This window comes from Pangasianodon hypophthalmus, chromosome 2, assembly GCF_027358585.1.
Source record: "Pangasianodon hypophthalmus isolate fPanHyp1 chromosome 2, fPanHyp1.pri, whole genome shotgun sequence".
In the NCBI taxonomy this organism is placed as follows: Eukaryota; Metazoa; Chordata; class Actinopteri; order Siluriformes; family Pangasiidae; genus Pangasianodon; species Pangasianodon hypophthalmus.
This window is the reverse complement of record NC_069711.1, coordinates 32,777,097-32,795,665: the sequence shown is the minus strand read 5'-3', so window position 1 is coordinate 32,795,665 and position 18,569 is coordinate 32,777,097. Positions and strand designations below refer to the sequence as shown.

At 39.9% G+C, this 18,569-nt stretch overlaps 1 protein-coding gene across 4 annotated transcripts in view; it reads left to right on the top strand.

Annotated features, from left to right (window-relative positions):
• tanc1a (tetratricopeptide repeat, ankyrin repeat and coiled-coil containing 1a) overlaps positions 1-18,569 on the top strand; it is a 70,065-nt gene that overhangs the window by 12,064 nt on the left and 39,432 nt on the right. For all 4 annotated transcript variants that reach the window (XM_034314562.2, XM_053228897.1, XM_053228901.1 and 1 more), the window contains 2 exons: positions 7,202-7,426; positions 9,630-9,716. In XM_034314562.2, coding sequence (XP_034170453.2) covers positions 7,202-7,426; positions 9,630-9,716 — 312 coding nt within the window. The remainder of the gene's footprint in view (positions 1-7,201; positions 7,427-9,629; positions 9,717-18,569) is intronic.

Here is an 18,569-nt window from a genome sequence, read left to right as displayed (position 1 = left end):
TGGCAGAGGAAGACTTGTACCAAGTTAGATCTCTAAAGGTACTGATTTGATGGAAAGTTGTTCTTGAGTGACGTGGCCAGAAATTAATTTCCAGGCAAACATGCTAAATATCACCACCATGTGATCTGTACCATTAAAGTGTGACACCCGCTGATGTGATTCGGAGTTAATCATGTCATTATGTCAGAGATGATCTTCCATCACGTCACCCGATCTTAACAATTTTAATAAGGTTAATAGTTGCAGGAAATAAAACACTTTTATGGCAGTGGAAGTGAATAACGTGACATGCTAGTAGTAATAAACAGGAAATGTCAGTTTATCTTAAAAAAAAAAAAACATTTCTCTCCATCCCTGTGCTCAGAGTGTAACTAGCTGCCTAGTAGCTTTCAAACCGAAATAGGGAAAACGCACGATCCTGATTTGTCGATCCTGCTTCCAGATTAAGAGACACGTTCGTTTGACGTGTGGTGTGGTTAGACGTGGAGGAATCCTAACGAAGACTTTGTTTGAGCTTTATTTGAGCTTCAAGACACTTTATTTAACACGTGTAACACGTCCAACGTGTTGGTATTTTGGTATATGTTCTTGGTGTAGGTGAGAGAGTGACTAGGTGACTAGACATTTTCTTCCTTATATATTCATCTGTAGCATTTTTTAAAGAGAACGTTGAAGAAGAAAATCTGTAATGCAGTCATTCAAACTGCTTTATCCGCTCTGAATGTCTCCACAGTATAAATATATCACTAGTTTATATTATTATTATTATTATTATTATTATTAGCTGTGGACCGATATTATCTCACCATAACCCTCTGGATAAAGCATTAAGCAATGAGCAGTGAGTTTGTGTGATTTTTGACGTCGTGCTTACTGATTTACTGCCAACTGCATCTCCTGTGGCGTTTACTACACTCACAAAGCCTCCTGTGTTCCTCGTGATGGCGTTTCTGCAGCCCAGAGCCAAACTGAGAGGAACGAGTGGAAACTTGGCACCTCAGCGGCAGACACCGCAACGCCGCGGGGTTATTAGCTCCTAGATTCCCTTAAACACACGATGGATTACGTAACCACACTCAGAGCTGCAAGAACTGCACTCAGTTTTATAGACTTTTCACTCAGTGAGTCACTCGCTGTTCACTTTCTCTCTCATTCATCTGCTCCCACATTCTCTCTCTCTCTCTCACACACACACACACACACACACACACACACACACACAGCCGCAACATCTTTGCACGTGATGTTTTGCACAAAAGAGCTCACAGTGCTAGGGCTGGCTGATCTGATCATATAATATTGATCATGATAAATTTGATTACAATACGCTTTTCTGAGATATTGTGACGTTTTTTGTTTTATTTTTTTATTTTTTATAAGTTTTACTACAAACTGGAAGCTGCTGATTTGAAGAGGAAACAGTCTTTCAGTTTGTACAATGTAATTTTTTTTTATTATTAGATTTTTTTTAAATGTAAAAAATATTTTACTTTTTAGTTTTAAGTCATATACAGTCAGGTCCATAAGTATTTGGACAGTGACACTTTTTTTGTAATTTTGCCTCTGTATACCACCACAATGGATTTGAAATGAAGCAATTGAAGTGCAGACTTTCAGCTTTAATTCAAGGGGTTTAACAAAAATATTGCATAAATCGTTTAGGAATTACAGCCATTTTCAGCCTTTTCTCTGGCGCATTGGAATCGACATTTTAAAATACTTGTTTGTTTGTTTTTTTTCGCTTTCATTCAACGATTTTGTGGAAATTGAGTATTGGATTTTAGTAATTCTTTCTGCTGTGGAGCAGAGACTTGGTAAATTTAGTCCTGGGGATTTAGTTTGATGTTGGAGAGGTGCAGACTGATATACGGTATAGCCCTGGGGTAAGGTAAGGAGTGTGTGTGTGTGTGTGTGTGTGTGTGTGTGTGTGTGTGTGTGTGTGTGTGTGTGTGTATGAATGAGAGAGAGAGAGAGAGAAAGATGGGCCTGTCGGAGCAGGCTGACTCCTCTGCGTTCTGACTCTCTGACTCTAGTCATGTTGTGAGTAAGGAGGTTTAGGGTTTTTTTTTTTTTTTTTAAATCCATTAGCAGTGTTGTCTCAGCTGTGATGGTGCCCACGTCCCGCTGACTCAGCAGCCTCACTCTCTTTTTGTCTCCACACACACCAGGAATGTTTATTCTGCTCGTTCTAATACGTTATCGTTTCTATAGTAACAGCGCGTTCACAGGGACGTCTACAGCAGACGCTCCACGTAGAAAAAAAAAAGTGTGTAATCGTTGATATGGTGAAGTTTCTTTTAAAACATTTATGGAAGGAGTCTCTATAAGTCTCTTTTAAAACATTTATGGAAGGAGTCTCCAGTGTCAGAGGTAAAACTGTAACATTAGGTTTTCTGACGGTGGAGTTTACAGACGTTCCACAGCATTAAATGTCACTATAAATGGATAAAAAGTATGACGTGTCGTTCTTTCAAAAGTGAAATTTATTAGAGTGGTCTTGGTTTATTAGAGTTGTGCTGGTTTAAGAGGAATAAAACTGTTCAGGATGTACTGTTGTCGGAAAATAATCAACGTCAGGGCGGTAACAGTAACTCCGCATTATCACACCAACAAAGCGTTGATTATTTTCCTGTAACAGCACAACCCAAAGATTTTAAAGCCTGATTGTCAGTCTGCAATCTGGCAACCTTAATACATGCCATCCTTTGTTTTTTAATCCTTGAAATGAGGTTCTCGTGTTCTCCATTGTTCATTGTTCTCTTTTTATTCGACAAGCTCACAGATGACTCACCTCCGTTGGTATTTTCTTGCTTATATTAAATAAATTAGACAAAAAAAACGTACATGTCTGTAGTGTAAATCACTGTAGCATTAAAAAAACAAGTTAATGAGTCAATTATGGACTAATTGAGGAGCCTTGTGAAAATTTATGGCTTGATGAAAACGAGTGTAGACGGATGTTTAAATGAGTTGTGTGGGTCCGGATGTCAGCGGATGGTGGATTTTATCGGCGTAATAACTCCAAGATGTTAAACGCTTTCTTTTGTTGCGCAGGTCCCAGATGTTTTCGTCTGCTGTGTATTTACATCTCCATTTAATTGTCCTACTTTCCCCCCGGTACGTGTTGGTATGTTCCTGCGTAGCGTCACACCACGAGCGTTAAAATGTCTTCGTATGTTGCATTCTGGGGAAATTGACACTTATATAAAACCTTTTTTTTTTAAAAATCAAGTGGATTATTGTGAACCATCACACAGGTTACACAGAGCCACAGAGAACTCGCTAGAACGTCACGACAGCATCTAAGCTGCCTTCTGGTTCGCATCAATAAATCACTGTGGCTGTAATTAAAGGAAAAGGAAGGAAACTAAGAACAGAGAGAGAGAGAGAGGAGTGTGGTGTGTGTGTGGTGGGGACAAACATGGTACGCTTCATTTCAACCCTTCTATGTTATCTTTGATGACTTCCTGCTTCCTGTGCAGTCGACAGGAAGTGTGTGTGTCCCCCCCCCCCCCCCCCCCATCATCTGGTATTAAACAAGGGCACACAAAAACACTCGGATCGTTATTTTACACTTTCACGTCAGTATTCAACCCTATTAGATGTCCAAAAGATGAAAAGTTCTACATCCAAGATTAGTTGAGTGCTCCAGAGCTTCTCGACTGAATTCTGGATTCTGATTGGTCACAAGGTGTTGATTCATTTTCTATAACAGCAGCTCTGAGAGTAGTGCAGGTTTGTAGTAATGCATTCGGTCTAAAATGTTGTCGTTTCTATAGTAACAGCTCATAATCAGATTAAAAAAACGTGTGATCGTTGATGCAGTGAAGTTTTCTGTAAGGTGACGTTTATTTAACATTTACGGAAGGAGTCTCCAGTGTAAGCGCTTTGTGACAGTGAGGAACATTTCCGACATCACCAGGACAGAGATGTTTACGCTTTGCGGTTTCTCAGTAACGTGACAAACTGTGTTTTTTTGTCTTATTAACATCAAGAGAGAGAAAAGAGAGGCTGAAGAAGAAAGGACTTTTTATAGCTGCTGTAACGTAAGTGAGAACAGAAAATAACTTGTTTCACGGACATTAAGCGTAACTGTAAATGGATAAAAAGTGACATTGTGTCATACTTTCTTTAATCAATAAAAATTGTAATAACCAAATTGCTGTGGTGTAAGAGGAATAAACCACTTCAAGACATGCTGTTATAGGAAAATGATCAACTTCGGGGTGGGAACAGTAACTCCGCTGCATCACACCACACCGTTGTTGATTATTTTCCTATAACAGCATGCCGCCAAGTGTGTTATTCCTTGCTTAGGTATGTTAATGTTAATGCTTGAGTTTAACTTTACAACCTTTGTATTTCCGAATATTGTGAGATGTTTAGATTTTGTTCTAATCAATATGTCTAGTTTATGTTTGAGTTTCTTTTTACTACATAAACGCCATCGTAAGAGGGGATCACCCCACGTATCTGCTCCTTTATTAGCTAAGATAAAAGCCCAGCATTAGCGTCTCGCTCGGTTGCCCACAGCTAAACTGGAGCTTTTTATTTTAAAGTTGTTTGAAGGCTTTCATGTTTAAAAAAAATAAATGGATCAGAAACCGTGCGTAGTGCATGTCTCGGAAATTCCTGACACCCCCCAGACTTTCTGTGCTGCGTGAGTCTGAGGGAGAAGTTTGTGAATTTCAGCACCGCTTCTCTGCAACACGATGGGACAAAACGTTGGCACCAGCAGAATCTGATATTTGTTCAGAGCGACGACGCGAAGTCACCCTAGTAATCCGGGGTAAAATGAGTCACTGTGAATGTTTTCTCTCATTTTTTTTTCAGCACGTATTTAGCTGCAGCGAGGCTCCAAACCCTGATTTCCACCACGTATGAATGATTTATAGCTGGATAAATATTTAATCTTGGCTGAATGAGGCAGCAGGGGGAGTGGAGTGGAGTAGAAATGTAGAACTGACTGCAGCATTATGAACACAGGCATAAGAAACATAAACCACTGACACATTGCCAATGTACTAATGTAATCATTTCTGCTAGGGGTGAGCAATATAGCAGGAATATCACAGTACTTTACGATATTTACACAATACTAATATCTAACAGCGTGTATTGCGAATACATTTATTCGTAAATCGGTCTCAGGAGCATTTACACAACACGTGCGATTTTGTTTGTTAAAACGTTCGTATCCTACGTTCGCGCCTGAGTTTGTGCAAATTTGCGTAAGTTAACTCGGTACTTGCGTAAATTCGTATAATCAATAATGCGATTTTATTTACTCTGTTAAGTTAAAATCAGTTATTTATTTCAAATACACACCTATTTAATGAAAACTCAGTCGCTTCATATTGATGACTTGAAAAAAAGTGCTTCCAAATCTGTAAATTACGACAAATAATTTCATACTGGCCGTTCAGTTAGGGCAAAAGTAATGGCACACTATAAAAGGAGGAGGAGATAGTGTGTGTTTATGGTAGCTGACGCTCTGCAGTGGCTGAGCTGCATTATTGGAAGATCTAGTGCATTTTCACCTCTCCGTGAGCTTTGCCTTTTATGGAGATTTGTGGGCGTGGCTAAATGTACATTAGCCACTACACTAAATGTACGTGCCTTGAACACGTTTGATACGTTATGAATCTTTTTGTGAATCTGGCAGGAAGTTTTTGTTTGGTTTTGGCTGAAAACGTTTACACACATCTCTTCTAATATTTAATAAATAAAATAATAAATCGTAATTTGTTCATCCTACACCAAACCGTAGTCTCAGTACATTCTGAAGTGATGGTGAGTACGTCCTCCTCCTTCTAAACGCTACACGCTTCACTGAGAGAGCTCTGAAGAGTCTCTGTCTGTAGGAGTTGAAACTGACAGCCATTTGGTGTGTGTTTTAACGTCAGTTTCCAACGCCGAAGTCAGTTTTCTAATCTCACACAATCGTTGACACTTATGAGCTTCTAGAAGTGTAAGAAGGGATAAGTGTTTTAACAAGTCTCTCACACACACTCGTGCTCACACTGTGCTATTTCTTTTCTGTGTGTGTGTGTGTGTGTGTGTGTGTGTGTAGGTGTGTAGGTGTGTTTGTGAAGTTTGGAAGGGCTGAGCTTTTAGAGGTGGGCTACACTCCTGGCCCACACATGCTGTTTTTTTTTTCTTTTTTTCCACAGTTTAATGAAAAGCAGTAGGTATTTAGAATCAGTTTCAAAGCATTAGACCCTGGACCACAGAAAGAGCTGCTTTTTTGGCTCTTGGAATCATAAAAAGTTGTTCTCAGATTTCCCCTGAGGGGAAAAAAACCATGAAGCCAAGCTGCGTCTGCCCTGGCAGTGCATCCGTCTGTTTTCACTGTGGGTTTAACTGGCTGGAGAGAAAAGTGCCACTGGTAATGATGGCGTAATGAGATTTTTTATGAGGCTGAAGATGAAGTGCCTGAAACCGAGCGGTATCCAGCTGGACCGTTCACACACACACACACGGAAACTAAAACACTAAAAAGGACAGATGGACACTGGAGTTATGATGATTATGATGAGTGAAGGGTGTGAGTTTTTGTGTGAACGTTGTGCTTCTGACATTCTTTATCACAGTTAAAATCCCACAATGCCTTAGGGTCATTAAAGCCTGTGGCAACTGATTTCCATGACTATTAAGTTGCGTAATAATTTTATGTTCACACGCACAGTAACAAAAGTGACTTCTTTCCTGCTCACTCAGACTCTTCCACATGACCGACCATGATGCAATCTTACCTTACCTTGAATTAGCGCCTTGCTACAGTGTCATGCCTTTTAAAATCAATACAGACAAGTACACACACATAAGTACTGCTTTGTTTCTGACTCATGACTTGTGTTAAATAGATAAAAAAATAAATAAAGCACTGAAAGTGTTATTATTATTTTTTTTTTTCACACCACTGTTCCCGGTTGCCTGTGTCAATCACAGTGTGATATGACGTGTCCACACGAGTGAGGATTCACATTTCTTTGCTTAGTAGGGAACAAATCTTTAGTGTCACATCTTGACAGGGGCATTAATTTGTTAAACTGGCACAAAATCAGGCTTTTTGTGCGGTTACCCCCTCCCTCTGTCTTTCTCTCTACTGTTATTGAAGCGTGATAGGGCAAAGACAAACACCAGTGATGTAGTCATGCTAATTGTTTGCTTCCCCTCCCTATCGTTTATTTCTTCCAAGGTGGTGAGGCCTTTAGCCCCAGGTTCCACCATAAGGCTCTGGAGGGAGGTCTCATGGTTGCGGGTGACGTAGGCAGCGGCCCCCTGCCGGTGCAGCCGTACCCCACCGAGGACGTCCTGAGGCTGGGTTTGTCCAGAGGAGTGTCCCTGTCTCTCCCGTCCTCTCCGATGCTTCCTCCCCGCCAGCCCTACATGCTGCCTCTCAGACCCAGCACCAAGTCTCCAGGTACACGCCGCTACACTGCGATTCCATCTCCTCCGCTGAATGCATGACTCATCGCTCTTTACATGGTTGTACATGGCAAAGAATTTAACATTAGGGCCTGTGGGAAAGCGTCTGCACTTTACTGTAGGAGTACAGCGCCATCTGTTGGTCATGGTTTAGAAATTCAGAGTGGGGATGCTGTGGCTTTGTGTGTCTTATCACATATATATATATATATATATATATATATATATATATATATATATATATATATATATATCTTTAACGTATATATATTTGCTTCCTTTTCATACAGCAGATGTACAGACATGTACGGTTTAGCCAAGCATTTGTAGGTTTTGATTTGTTGCTATGGCGACACGTGAAAACTAAGCTTCTCTACCTTTCCAGTTAAACGCAAACTGAAGTCTCCCTGCAGAAAAAGAGGAAGGAGAACACACTTCTGAGCTTACTTTTTCACTGCATCAACTTTATCTATCTAGGTGAACCTTCACGTCTGAATTTGGAAACCTCTGTCTTGTGAGCCAGTGGAAAACAAAACGGAGAGAATTTTTCATTTCTGTATCGACAGACAGGTCATTCAATAATAATAAAAGAGCAGGAAATAATGTCAGGTGTACTTCAGATTAAAAAAAAAACAAATGTAATATAAAAATTATATTACTTATAGTAATTATACTCTTAATAATTCTTATATTACTTATTACTTATATACTTTATTGTATTCACCGTGTGACATGGACCAGACTGCAGACTGTCTTTTAGTCATTTTTGTAACACTTGTATACAGTAAGCTTATAAAGTCAGATGGTTATTCTTAAACTTAATTTATGCATTTAAATCTGTTTAACCAACAGGTTTTATCATTTGTGCTGTAAGAAAAGAGCAATTTTATTGTGGTAAAAATCACTTTTTTCTCTCCATCTGCGAGAATTTTTCTTTTGAGCAATGTTGTGGCGTGTCTAATAACCCCAAACCCTCAGCTTATTATTCCTCTTAAAGCATATTATTCACTGTGTGCACTGTGTGTAAGTGTGGAAGCATGACGGTGAAAATGTCAGGAGACCTTTAAAGGGTTAAAATCATGACTGAAAGCTTTTTTTGTTTGTTTGGTTTCATTTCTGAAGTGGTATTGCTTCTTGAGACAGTAGTATCTGGAATTTCACACCACTCTTCCTGATGTGTTTGATCATGCCTTGAAGTGATGGTCAACCACACACACTTTGCAAAATACACCACACACAACCCTGTATTTCCAGAACAGCATTTCAAAACATGATTTAGTGAGTAGTCTTTTCAAACCCTGACTTATTGAAGTAGCTTGAGGAAATGTTTTTGATGGAGGCTACAGAGCATTTCCGGGTAAGTCCTTCTGCTTAAAGTAAAATAGAAATTGTAATTAAAAACGGCAGTACCACGACGGACCACCGCGGGGCCTCAGCTCACAGGTTGGGAAAGAGAGGGGACTCTGTGGCCTGAAGTAGAGTAAAGTAGAGTTCTTACTGTCTTTACAAATTAGATAGTCAGACAAACACTGATGCATTTCTGCTGCTGTGATCTCCTGTGTCCAGCACGTGACGTTTTTAAAAAAGATTTATCCCATGTCGTGATACAGAGCTGACATTCCTCTCTCCTGATTCATGCTATCTTGTTTTTACAGGTGTATGTGTGTGCTTCAAAGACATTCTGGCTTTGAAGCTTCATGATGAGACTTACTTAGAGAGAATCACACACACACAGACACACACAGACACACACACACACACGGTGATGAATAGGGTTGGCTAGCTGTGCAAGTTGAATAAAAAAAAAAAAAAGAAAAACAAAGAATTGGGAGAAGGACAGTACCAGCATGAGGAACTATTTAAAGTGGATAAATCAATTATAGCCACATGATCATGGACTGAATCTGTTTGGGAGTACAGCAGAGCTGCTTGCAAACATGAAGGAAAGTTCTGACGTACACACACACACACACACACACACACACACACACACACTCACTCCAAAGAGACTCAGATCACCCACCTTAAAACCCCATCTGGAAAGATTTAACTCAGCAATCTCTCTCTCTCTCTCTCTCTCTCTCTCTCTCTGTGCTTCCTCTCTTCCCTACCTCCTACCTTTCTATCATTTCTCCTCCTCTCCTCCTCTCTCTGCATCTGCTCTCTGCTTGTTCCTGTGTGTGTGTGTGTGTGTGCAGGTTCTGTCAGGAAGCCTAAGCATGCCGAGAGCTCCCGTATTCCCGTGGATACGGTCAGCTGGTGCCTGAGGAGCGAGGAGAACTCCGGTGAGCACTTCCTCTTTCTCTTTTAACAAGCTGAACATTCTGCACGTGTAAACTTTTATTATCGAGGTTGGGGGCGATACAATGATGTCATATCAATATCTTTATAAATTAGGTCATGGGAAGAACGACCGATTGGATGGTGGAATCTGTTTTTCCCAAAAAAAATGGTCTAATTTGTGCTGATTTATAAAAATTTGCCAATGGCTGTAGTTTTTTTTTTTTTTTTAAAAACCATCATGCTACCCTTATTTGGCGCTTTGTTAAAAAATATTACAAAACACTTGCCGTTTTTTTTTTCCTCGACCCCCAGCACGTTACATTTTGCATGAAATCCTACAGGAAGCAGCTGTGGTCAGAATGCGGCCATATTTAAAAAGTGCTGCCACCAGCATTTTTTTTTTGCATCACCAATGTTGAAAAAGTTCAACTTTTGTGGTTATGCACTTCTTTACCTCCTGACCAATCAGGTCGCAAGTTTGGGTGGGGACAAGCAAGGAAAACAAACATGGACGACAAAATGCCGGTGAAAAATGAGTCTTTTTAGTGTCTTGTTAGTGAAAGGAGATTTATAACATGATGAATATCTCATTGAGCCTGTGTAGTTTTGCACACAGCAAGCTAGGCTAGTTAGTTAGCCGATACTAGACTAGCTAGGACTGCTAAGAGTGTTGTTATGGTTACGGCGTGTGTGTCGTTTGAGCCACTTTTTTCATATTTAGGGGAAAAAAACACAAAGTGTGAAAGCAGCCTAAGACCAAGTAATATTGTATCCATGGCAACGGCTTAAATGTAGATGAACAGCATCGTATGAATGTTGGTGTTTTGAGTGTTACATTAATTTTGTATTTATTTCGTATGACCCTTAAAGGTCATTGTACAATGTAAAGTACAAGTTTGAAGATTCTGTGGACTGTCTGTGTGTCTGTTTTTCATTCTGTCTTTCAAACTGAAATTCACTCGAGCTTTATTGGCATGATCGTGTTGTACCACAATGTTGCCAAAGCATTAATTAATACACGTTTAGTATATTTAAAAAAAACACACATTTACAACATTAAAAAAAGCATACATGGGCACATACACAAAAAAGAAAAGACGACAAATGGCAAAAAAGAGAACAATGGGAACGAAGTGGAGACGGTAAATGAATGTTTCAGTAGAACTGTACTGTGTGTTAATGAAGTCAGCTTCTCTCCCACATATAGTGACAGGAGGACACACATTGAGCTGCCAGCTGAATACAGTCTGTCTTCTCTCCCAAAAGATAGGAGAGTTTGTCTAGATTACTCATCTGAAGGAATTCAGGTAGAATTCCTATGAGTGTAGAGTGTGTGTGTCTCACTCAGTGAGGAAGTGCAGCTCATCCTCCACCACTCCTTCAGTGCACTGTGAGCACAGTCAGTCCTCTCTGCGCCGTCGACTTCGCCTGCGTCGGCCGACTGCGCAGCCAGACTCTGCTCACTGAGACAATACTCTGACAGGAGCTTTCTTTGTTAGTAATATTTAATGTTTAAATTTTTATCAGTTTTAATTTTGTGGAAGTAGAATAGTTTGTTTACTTCTTTGATTTAGGTTTGTCAGTCATGAATGCTTTCTTCCTGTCTTGTTTTTTTCTGTTTGTTTTAATTTTGCCTGTCTGAACTGGAGGGATGGGTTTAACTGGGTTTAACTGGTTTTTCTCTGCTAAATATCGTAAAGGGTCGCGCTCTGGCTGTCCTGCTCTGTGTATAACGGCTCAGTGGTGGTAGATTTCTGGGGGTTTGTCTGATAGGTGGAACCAGATTTTAGTTGTTCTCTTTTGAATCTCAGCTAGAAGAGGAAACCTGCTGAGTTTTGCCCTCCAACCCAGATTTGGAACGTTTCTATGAGTTCCCAAGATATTTTTGCAACATTCACTATGGAAAATTACAGGTGGACTTTAATTTAATTTAGGAATCATAATTTAGTTGATATTTGGGGCCATATTATCGATTTTCCGATCCTGTAGTAAGCTCTACGAGCCTTCTCGGTCAGATCCTTCACTGTCAATCGAATTGTCCTGATGCAGAGATGGTCAGACCCAAATAGCTGGAGCTGTTAGTGTGACTTAGTGTAAATCTATATTTCTTTTCATGAAGACAGGTTTTCTTTTGAATAATGATAACTTTTCAGTGTTTATCGGTAAGACCCAGTTGGAACTGTAACAGTATCTAACAGTGAGAGGCTTTCGTGTAGTCTCACCTCGTTTGGTGACAGCAGCAGCAGCAGGTCGTCTGTGTACAGCAGACGTTTAATTTCTCTGCCCCCGAGGGTCAGTCCAGGGCAGGATGGTTCCTCAAGGTTTGTGGCCAGTTTGTTAAATAAATATTAAATAATGTTAGGCTCAGCCTGTAGCCTTGACAAACTCCTCTAGACTGGTAAAAACTTGTCAATGATTTTATCAGCACTTGTTCTCATTGGACATGTTTATGATGTCGTATGTCTTTTCTTCTTATTCCTCTCTGAATGGGTTTTATGAAGAGTCTGTTATGCCAAACTGAGTCAAAGGCTTTTTTTTTTTTTGAAATGGATGAAGCAGCCAAATATTTTGCCTCTGTTTGTTTGGTGAATGTATTTTAGATAAGTGGATGTAGATGTTAAATATGGTCAGTTGTTCCCTGTTTGAGCATGAATCCAGTGTTACAGTTGTGTAGTCTTGTGTTCTTGGGGGAAGTTTACTAATCTGGCGTTTCTAATACTACAGAATCATTTCCCGAGGTTGCTGCTCACTGTCATGCCCCTGTAATCGTTTGGGTTGTACTTGTCACCTTGTTTAAAAATTGGGGTGATAATTTTCTTTCCAGTTCTCAGGAGAGTGTCCTGATTTAAATACCAAATTGAATAAATTGAGAATGGCATCTCTCAGTTTGGGGCTGCTATGTTTCAACATCTCACTGAATATTCCATCTGAGCCACAAGACTTTTATTTTTGAGTGATTTGATCTTTTCAGTCGATTTATTTAATAATACAGAGTCCGAATGGTTCAGTTGATCCATTATTGTGCATTCCAGGTCGTGTAGTTGGGAGGTCAAATGTATTTGGTTGAGGTTTGGCTCATCTTGAGTACAGAGGTGTCAGAAATGTTCTGTCCAGATGTTTGGATCATGAATTGGAATATGGATTTCTTTTTTGGAGTTAATTAAACTGTTCCATAATTCCCAGAATTCTCTCTCTTTCTCTGTCTCTCTCTGTCTGTCCGTCTGTCTCACTCCCTCTCTCTCCCTCTCCCTCTCCCTCTCACTGTCTCTCTGTCTGTCTTGTCTATCTCTCTCGCTCTCTGTCTTTGTCTCTCTGTCTCTCTTGCTCTCTGTCTCATTCTCAGTCTCTCTTTCTCGGTTTGTCTCTATCTCTCTCTTACTTTCTCAGTCTCTCTCTTTCTCTCTCGCTGTCTCTTTCTCTCTCTCTGTCTCTCCATCTTTCTCTGTCTCTATCTCCCTCTAGCTTTCTTTCTGTCCCCCTAAATCCTCTCTGATGCTCTCTATCTCTCACTTTCTCTCTATTTCTCTCTCACTTTTCCTCTGTCCTGCATGCACTTTCTCTTTGTAAGTCTCTCTCTCTCTCTCTCTCTCTCTCTCTCTCTTTTTTTCTCATACATTCTTCTATTATTTGTTTGTGTATAAACTTTTATGTGTTATGAGGGAAAATGTGCAACAGATCTCTGGTTGATTATAAAAACTCTCCAGGGACCCAGCACATTAACCTGTCAGTGCAGCCTAAAATTCCTACTGGTGTGTGTGTGTGTGTGTGTGTGTGTGTGTGTGTGTGTGCGCGTGTGCGCGTGTGCGCGTGTGCGCGTGTGCGGGCACGCACCTGTAACCACTGACCCTCAGAATTCCTTAAACACACACACACACACACACACTTGATCACATTCAGACATGTGGTGTTCTCTTTAAATGTATCCTATCTGTAACCGTGATGTTGTTTTTGGACTCGCTCTTCGGCTTTTCTATTTCAGGCGGTCCAGCCCGTGCTCTGCCCTTTCATAAAATTACACCCCATCGTTCATAAAGTGAACATATACCGTACGTCTGTCATTTCTCAATATTCAACGGCAACCTGATTTGGGCTCCTCGGATGAAAGTGGAGCGCTCTACCTCACTCTTTTTTTCCTGTCATATTTATTTGGGTAATTATGAGAGGATTTCAGCTGCAGAATCACTACGGTTGATGAAACCCCATTCAGTCATTTCTTTTCTTTTTTTTTTTATTTTTTGTCCCTTTAACCATACTCAGGATGGCTTCTCGATCAACATAATGACCTCTACAGGTCAAGGAGCAGTGACTACAGGATTTCTGAGTGTTCCTGAGTAGAAGTGTGTTAGATATTTATTATTGGAATCTTAGCTCATCCTCGCTGAATTGAGGTTTCCTGAGTGGAGGGAAAAAGCTGTGTGAGGTCATTAGTAATTTTTGTGCTTTTCAACACTATTGGATTAAAGGACATTTTAGTAGGGATGCACAAATCTAATACTGATAGTACTTAAAAAAAAAAAAAAACTAATCAAGATTGTGTCGAGATGATTGATCGAGACCACAGTGCTGCTGGATTCTGATTGGTCAGATGTTGATTGATTTCCTATAACAGCAGCTCTGAGATGAGTGCCAGCACTATCATAGATTTTTTTTTTTTTTTATGAGTTTAAAAAATTCTTGTTTAACAGAGAAAAACATCTAATCCTATTATTGGCTTCAATCTGGAAAAGTGTGATCGGACTGCTGTGTGCCATGGTTTTTGAATTTGACTCTTTTGCAGTTCCAACGAAATTACATTTAGATCACAGGAACATTTCTCCCAAATGCCAGACCTCGCTGTTCTGTTCTCATGTTCTTTTACTATAAATAGCTGCTGATTTGTTCAGTTATGAATGGCTTCGACATGGCAGGATGATTCAACTTCTTTGGTAAACCATTTTTTTATTTCAATGGAGGTTTTTTATTATTATTTGTAATGTTTTTGGATTGTGATCAGATTCCGACTCAGATCGGTGTAGCATCAAGTATTAAATTGTGTTTTTGTCATGAATGTGTATGCCCCTGTAATCGTTTGGGTTGTACTTGTCACCTTGTTTAATAATTGGGGTGATAATTTTCTTTCCAGTTCTCAGGAGAGTGTCCTGATTTAAATACCAAATTGAATAAATTGAGAATGGCATCTCTCAGTTTGGGGCTGCTATGTTTCAACATCTCACTGAATATTCCATCTGAGCCACAAGACTTTTATTTTTGAGTGATTTGATCTTTTCAGTCGATTTATTTAATAATACAGAGTCCGAATGGTTCAGTTGATCCATTATTGTGCATTCCAGGTCGTGTAGTTGGGAGGTCAAATGTATTTGGTTGAGGTTTGGCTCATCTTGAGTACAGAGGTGTCAGAAATGTTCTGTCCAGATGTTTGGATCATGAATTGGAATATGGATTTCTTTTTTGGAGTTAATTAAACTGTTCCATAATTCCCAGAATTCTCTCTCTTTCTCTGTCTCTCTCTGTCTGTCCGTCTGTCTCACTCCCTCTCCCTCTCCCTCTCACTGTCTCTCTGTCTGTCTTGTCTATCTCTCTCGCTCTCTGTCTTTGTCTCTCTGTCTCTCTTGCTCTCTGTCTCATTCTCAGTCTCTCTTTCTCGGTTTGTCTCTATCTCTCTCTTACTTTCTCAGTCTCTCTCCTTCTCTCTCACTGTCTCTTTCTCTCTCTCTGTCTCTCCATCTTTCTCTGTCTCTATCTCCCTCTAGCTTTCTTTCTGTCTCTCTAAATCCTCTCTGTTGCTCTCTATCTCTCACTTTCTCTCTATTTCTCTCTCACTTTTCCTCTGTCCTGCATGCACTTTCTCTTTGTAAGTCTCTCTCTCTCTCTCTCTCTCTCTCTCTCTCTTTTTTTCTCATACATTCTTCTATTATTTGTTTGTGTATAAACTTTTATGTGTTATGAGGGAAAATGTGCAACAGATCTCTGGTTGATTATAAATAGATTTATAGATCTATTTATAGAACAGATTCCGACTCAGATCGGTGTAGCATCAAGTATTAAATTGTGTTTTTGTCATGAATGTGTATGATATTGACTGACATATCATGCACATGAACATGGGGCCTAACTGATCTTAAAGGCCATAAGAGACACCAGTAGGTATTTGAGGCTGCATTGACGGGTTAATGCACCTGATCCTTGGAGAGTGTTTGTAATCGTCCCCGCCTCCCTTCCTCTTACAGTCACCATCCATCACACCTCAGTTACGTCACATAACTTTCCAACTGAAGTTTGGATCAGACTTGGGTACTGGCTTATACTCTAAATACTAATACCTAAGGCTAATACTTAAAACATAAATTTATTAGCTAGCCCATCAGCCACGATAAAGCTACAGTTCCATGTTATAATGCCCGGAAGTCCAGTTAACCAGGCTAAAAGTGTCAGCTAACCTAATTTATCTGGGTATTATGACGACAGACTATGGAATATAGGCAAGTTCTTGAATCTCTGCTAGGAATGATGACTTTATGTATCCTGTCCTGATAAACACTGCTCCTGTTAAGCTTTGCATATGCATAGTTGTGCACTTCTGATGATGCTCCCATGCAGTAAAAAATAGAACCTGCACAGAAGTCCCTGAGCAAATGTGTAAATCAATCGGAATAACTGACAGATAATTGCAGCGCTCAAACAGGAACATGCCTCAAACCAGAGACTGCCTCGCTCCCACCTAAATTCAGTCCCAACCATCAATAGCGCTAGCTAGCTACATTAGTTAATAGGGCAGGGGCAGATTGTGTGGGGGATTTCTGCTCGAATTGCAGTAGGATCTGCTCAATAGAAATAGATTTTGCTCAGCAAGAGGAAAAAAATGAGAGAAAACATGTCTCTGGTGTCCAAGCATCACGCTTCCACCCTCATCGGAAGGGTAAAAAGTTTTCACTCTCATGTAAAGACGTTATTGGAGTATAGATGGCGTCTTGTTACACAAAAGTTGTGTGATGACTGTGTGTTTCTTTTGGTGCACTGTACTGTGATGTTTTTCATTTATTCATTATTCTACACACTGATTCTCTAGCATCTGTTCAAGATAAGAGAGTTAATATGCCTAGTAAAAATAGTTCTTACCAACATCCAGGCCACGTTCTTGGTTTGTGTGCGTGTAGTGCAGCAGGTGACCGGAATTGTGAAAGTGTTTTGCTCCACTGAGAAATATACGAACAACTTGGAGCATGTTACATTTAATGTGACGTAAAAAATTCCCATTTCTTTTGTGAAGGTCAATAGGGAGCTGTTAGACGAGTCCTCTGGTCATCTGAATGACAAAATTGTTTGATCGAAAATTTATGCTAAAAAAATAAAAAATCCCTGAGATTAAAATCCCAAAATCCAAATTTTCACTCCTATAATGCATACTAATCTGTTGCTATGGCAACATTCAGTGTCATTTTGCTCAGGGCAATGACCGGCATTTTTCCACTCTCTCTCTCTCTCTCTCTGTGTTTCGTCCTGATGATTCAGTTCTAATGAGTGATAATCATTTATGCAGCAGCGTTCCTTCATCACGCACCCGTTAAAGCCTACTGAAATTCCTCATTAATGCTAAAACTGCTCTCGAGTGTTTCAGCGATTGTTCCTCCTGCCTCTCTGCGCATGTTTCTACCATTAGATGCAAAAAATAACCCTGGGATTGACAAGCCTGTAATTTACTTGTCATATTCAGAGGAAAAGTTACTGTTACTGTAAAATCACAGCATCGGTCCAGCAGGCGCTGCCCGGGTGGGTTCATTTAAAACGGCCAAAGAAAATGGAAACTGGATTAATGATCCAAAAGCAGCTTATTGACTGGAGCATCTGTTAAAATGTATGTAAATGTACAGAGACTGAGTCTGAGTCCTTACGAATTGTTTCTCTTTCTAGATAATAGATTTACTAGGCTAGGTCCAATATGTCATGTTTATTAAGTTTCTCCGAGTGAGGAGGGAAGGGAAGAACAGCAGCTTGGCATTGTCTCTATTTTTAACTTGTATCTGAGGCATGTGTTGATTATGCCACTTTAAGCATGTGTGGTAACCATCATCAGGTTGTTTTATTATCAAGCACTCACACTAGATAACAGCAAGGATGTTTCTTGTCATGTTAAACAGAACAGAAAAGGCTCGAGAAATTATAGTGTATTTACAGGGAAACGTCTGTTTCTCCAGATACACAGTGGTGTTTGATGAACGTGTAACATCATAGAGCAGAATAAACACTCAGTCTGAGAACACCTGAGTGAGATGTGGTTTGATTTCAGTGAGAAAGTGATTGAATCTTAATCAACCTGACTGCAGGAAGTGCTTCAAACATCCTCGGTTAGATAGAAGTTCCTAAACTGAGCCAAAGGACAGAGCAGTAGAGTCACAGAAATGCCGTGTTCAGACACTGGATGCCACACTGAAAATCTCTTAAACTACATATTTCTATAGTTATCTAGTAATTTATTTAGCAGATGGTCCATGTTCCTTATGCGTGAGTGATTTGTGCTGTTTCTGAACACACTTGGTAAATGTTTGTGTAATTTTTTTCCATTGCCAAGTTTCTCACCAGTTTCTCTGAGTATGCTTTCAGCCCTGTTTTTTTTTTTTTTTTGCTTTTTGGTTCATTTAGTTACACTACATGGCCTATACACTATATGTCACCTGACCATCACACCCATATGTGCTGCTTATTGAACATCCTATTCCAGATTTATTCCCCCTGTGCTGTTATAATAAGCTCCACTCTTCTGGGAAGGCTTTCCACTAGATGTTGGAGCGTGGCTGTGGGATTTGTGTTCATTCAGCTACAAGAGCATTAGTGAGATCAGGCGCTGATGTTGGTGAGGA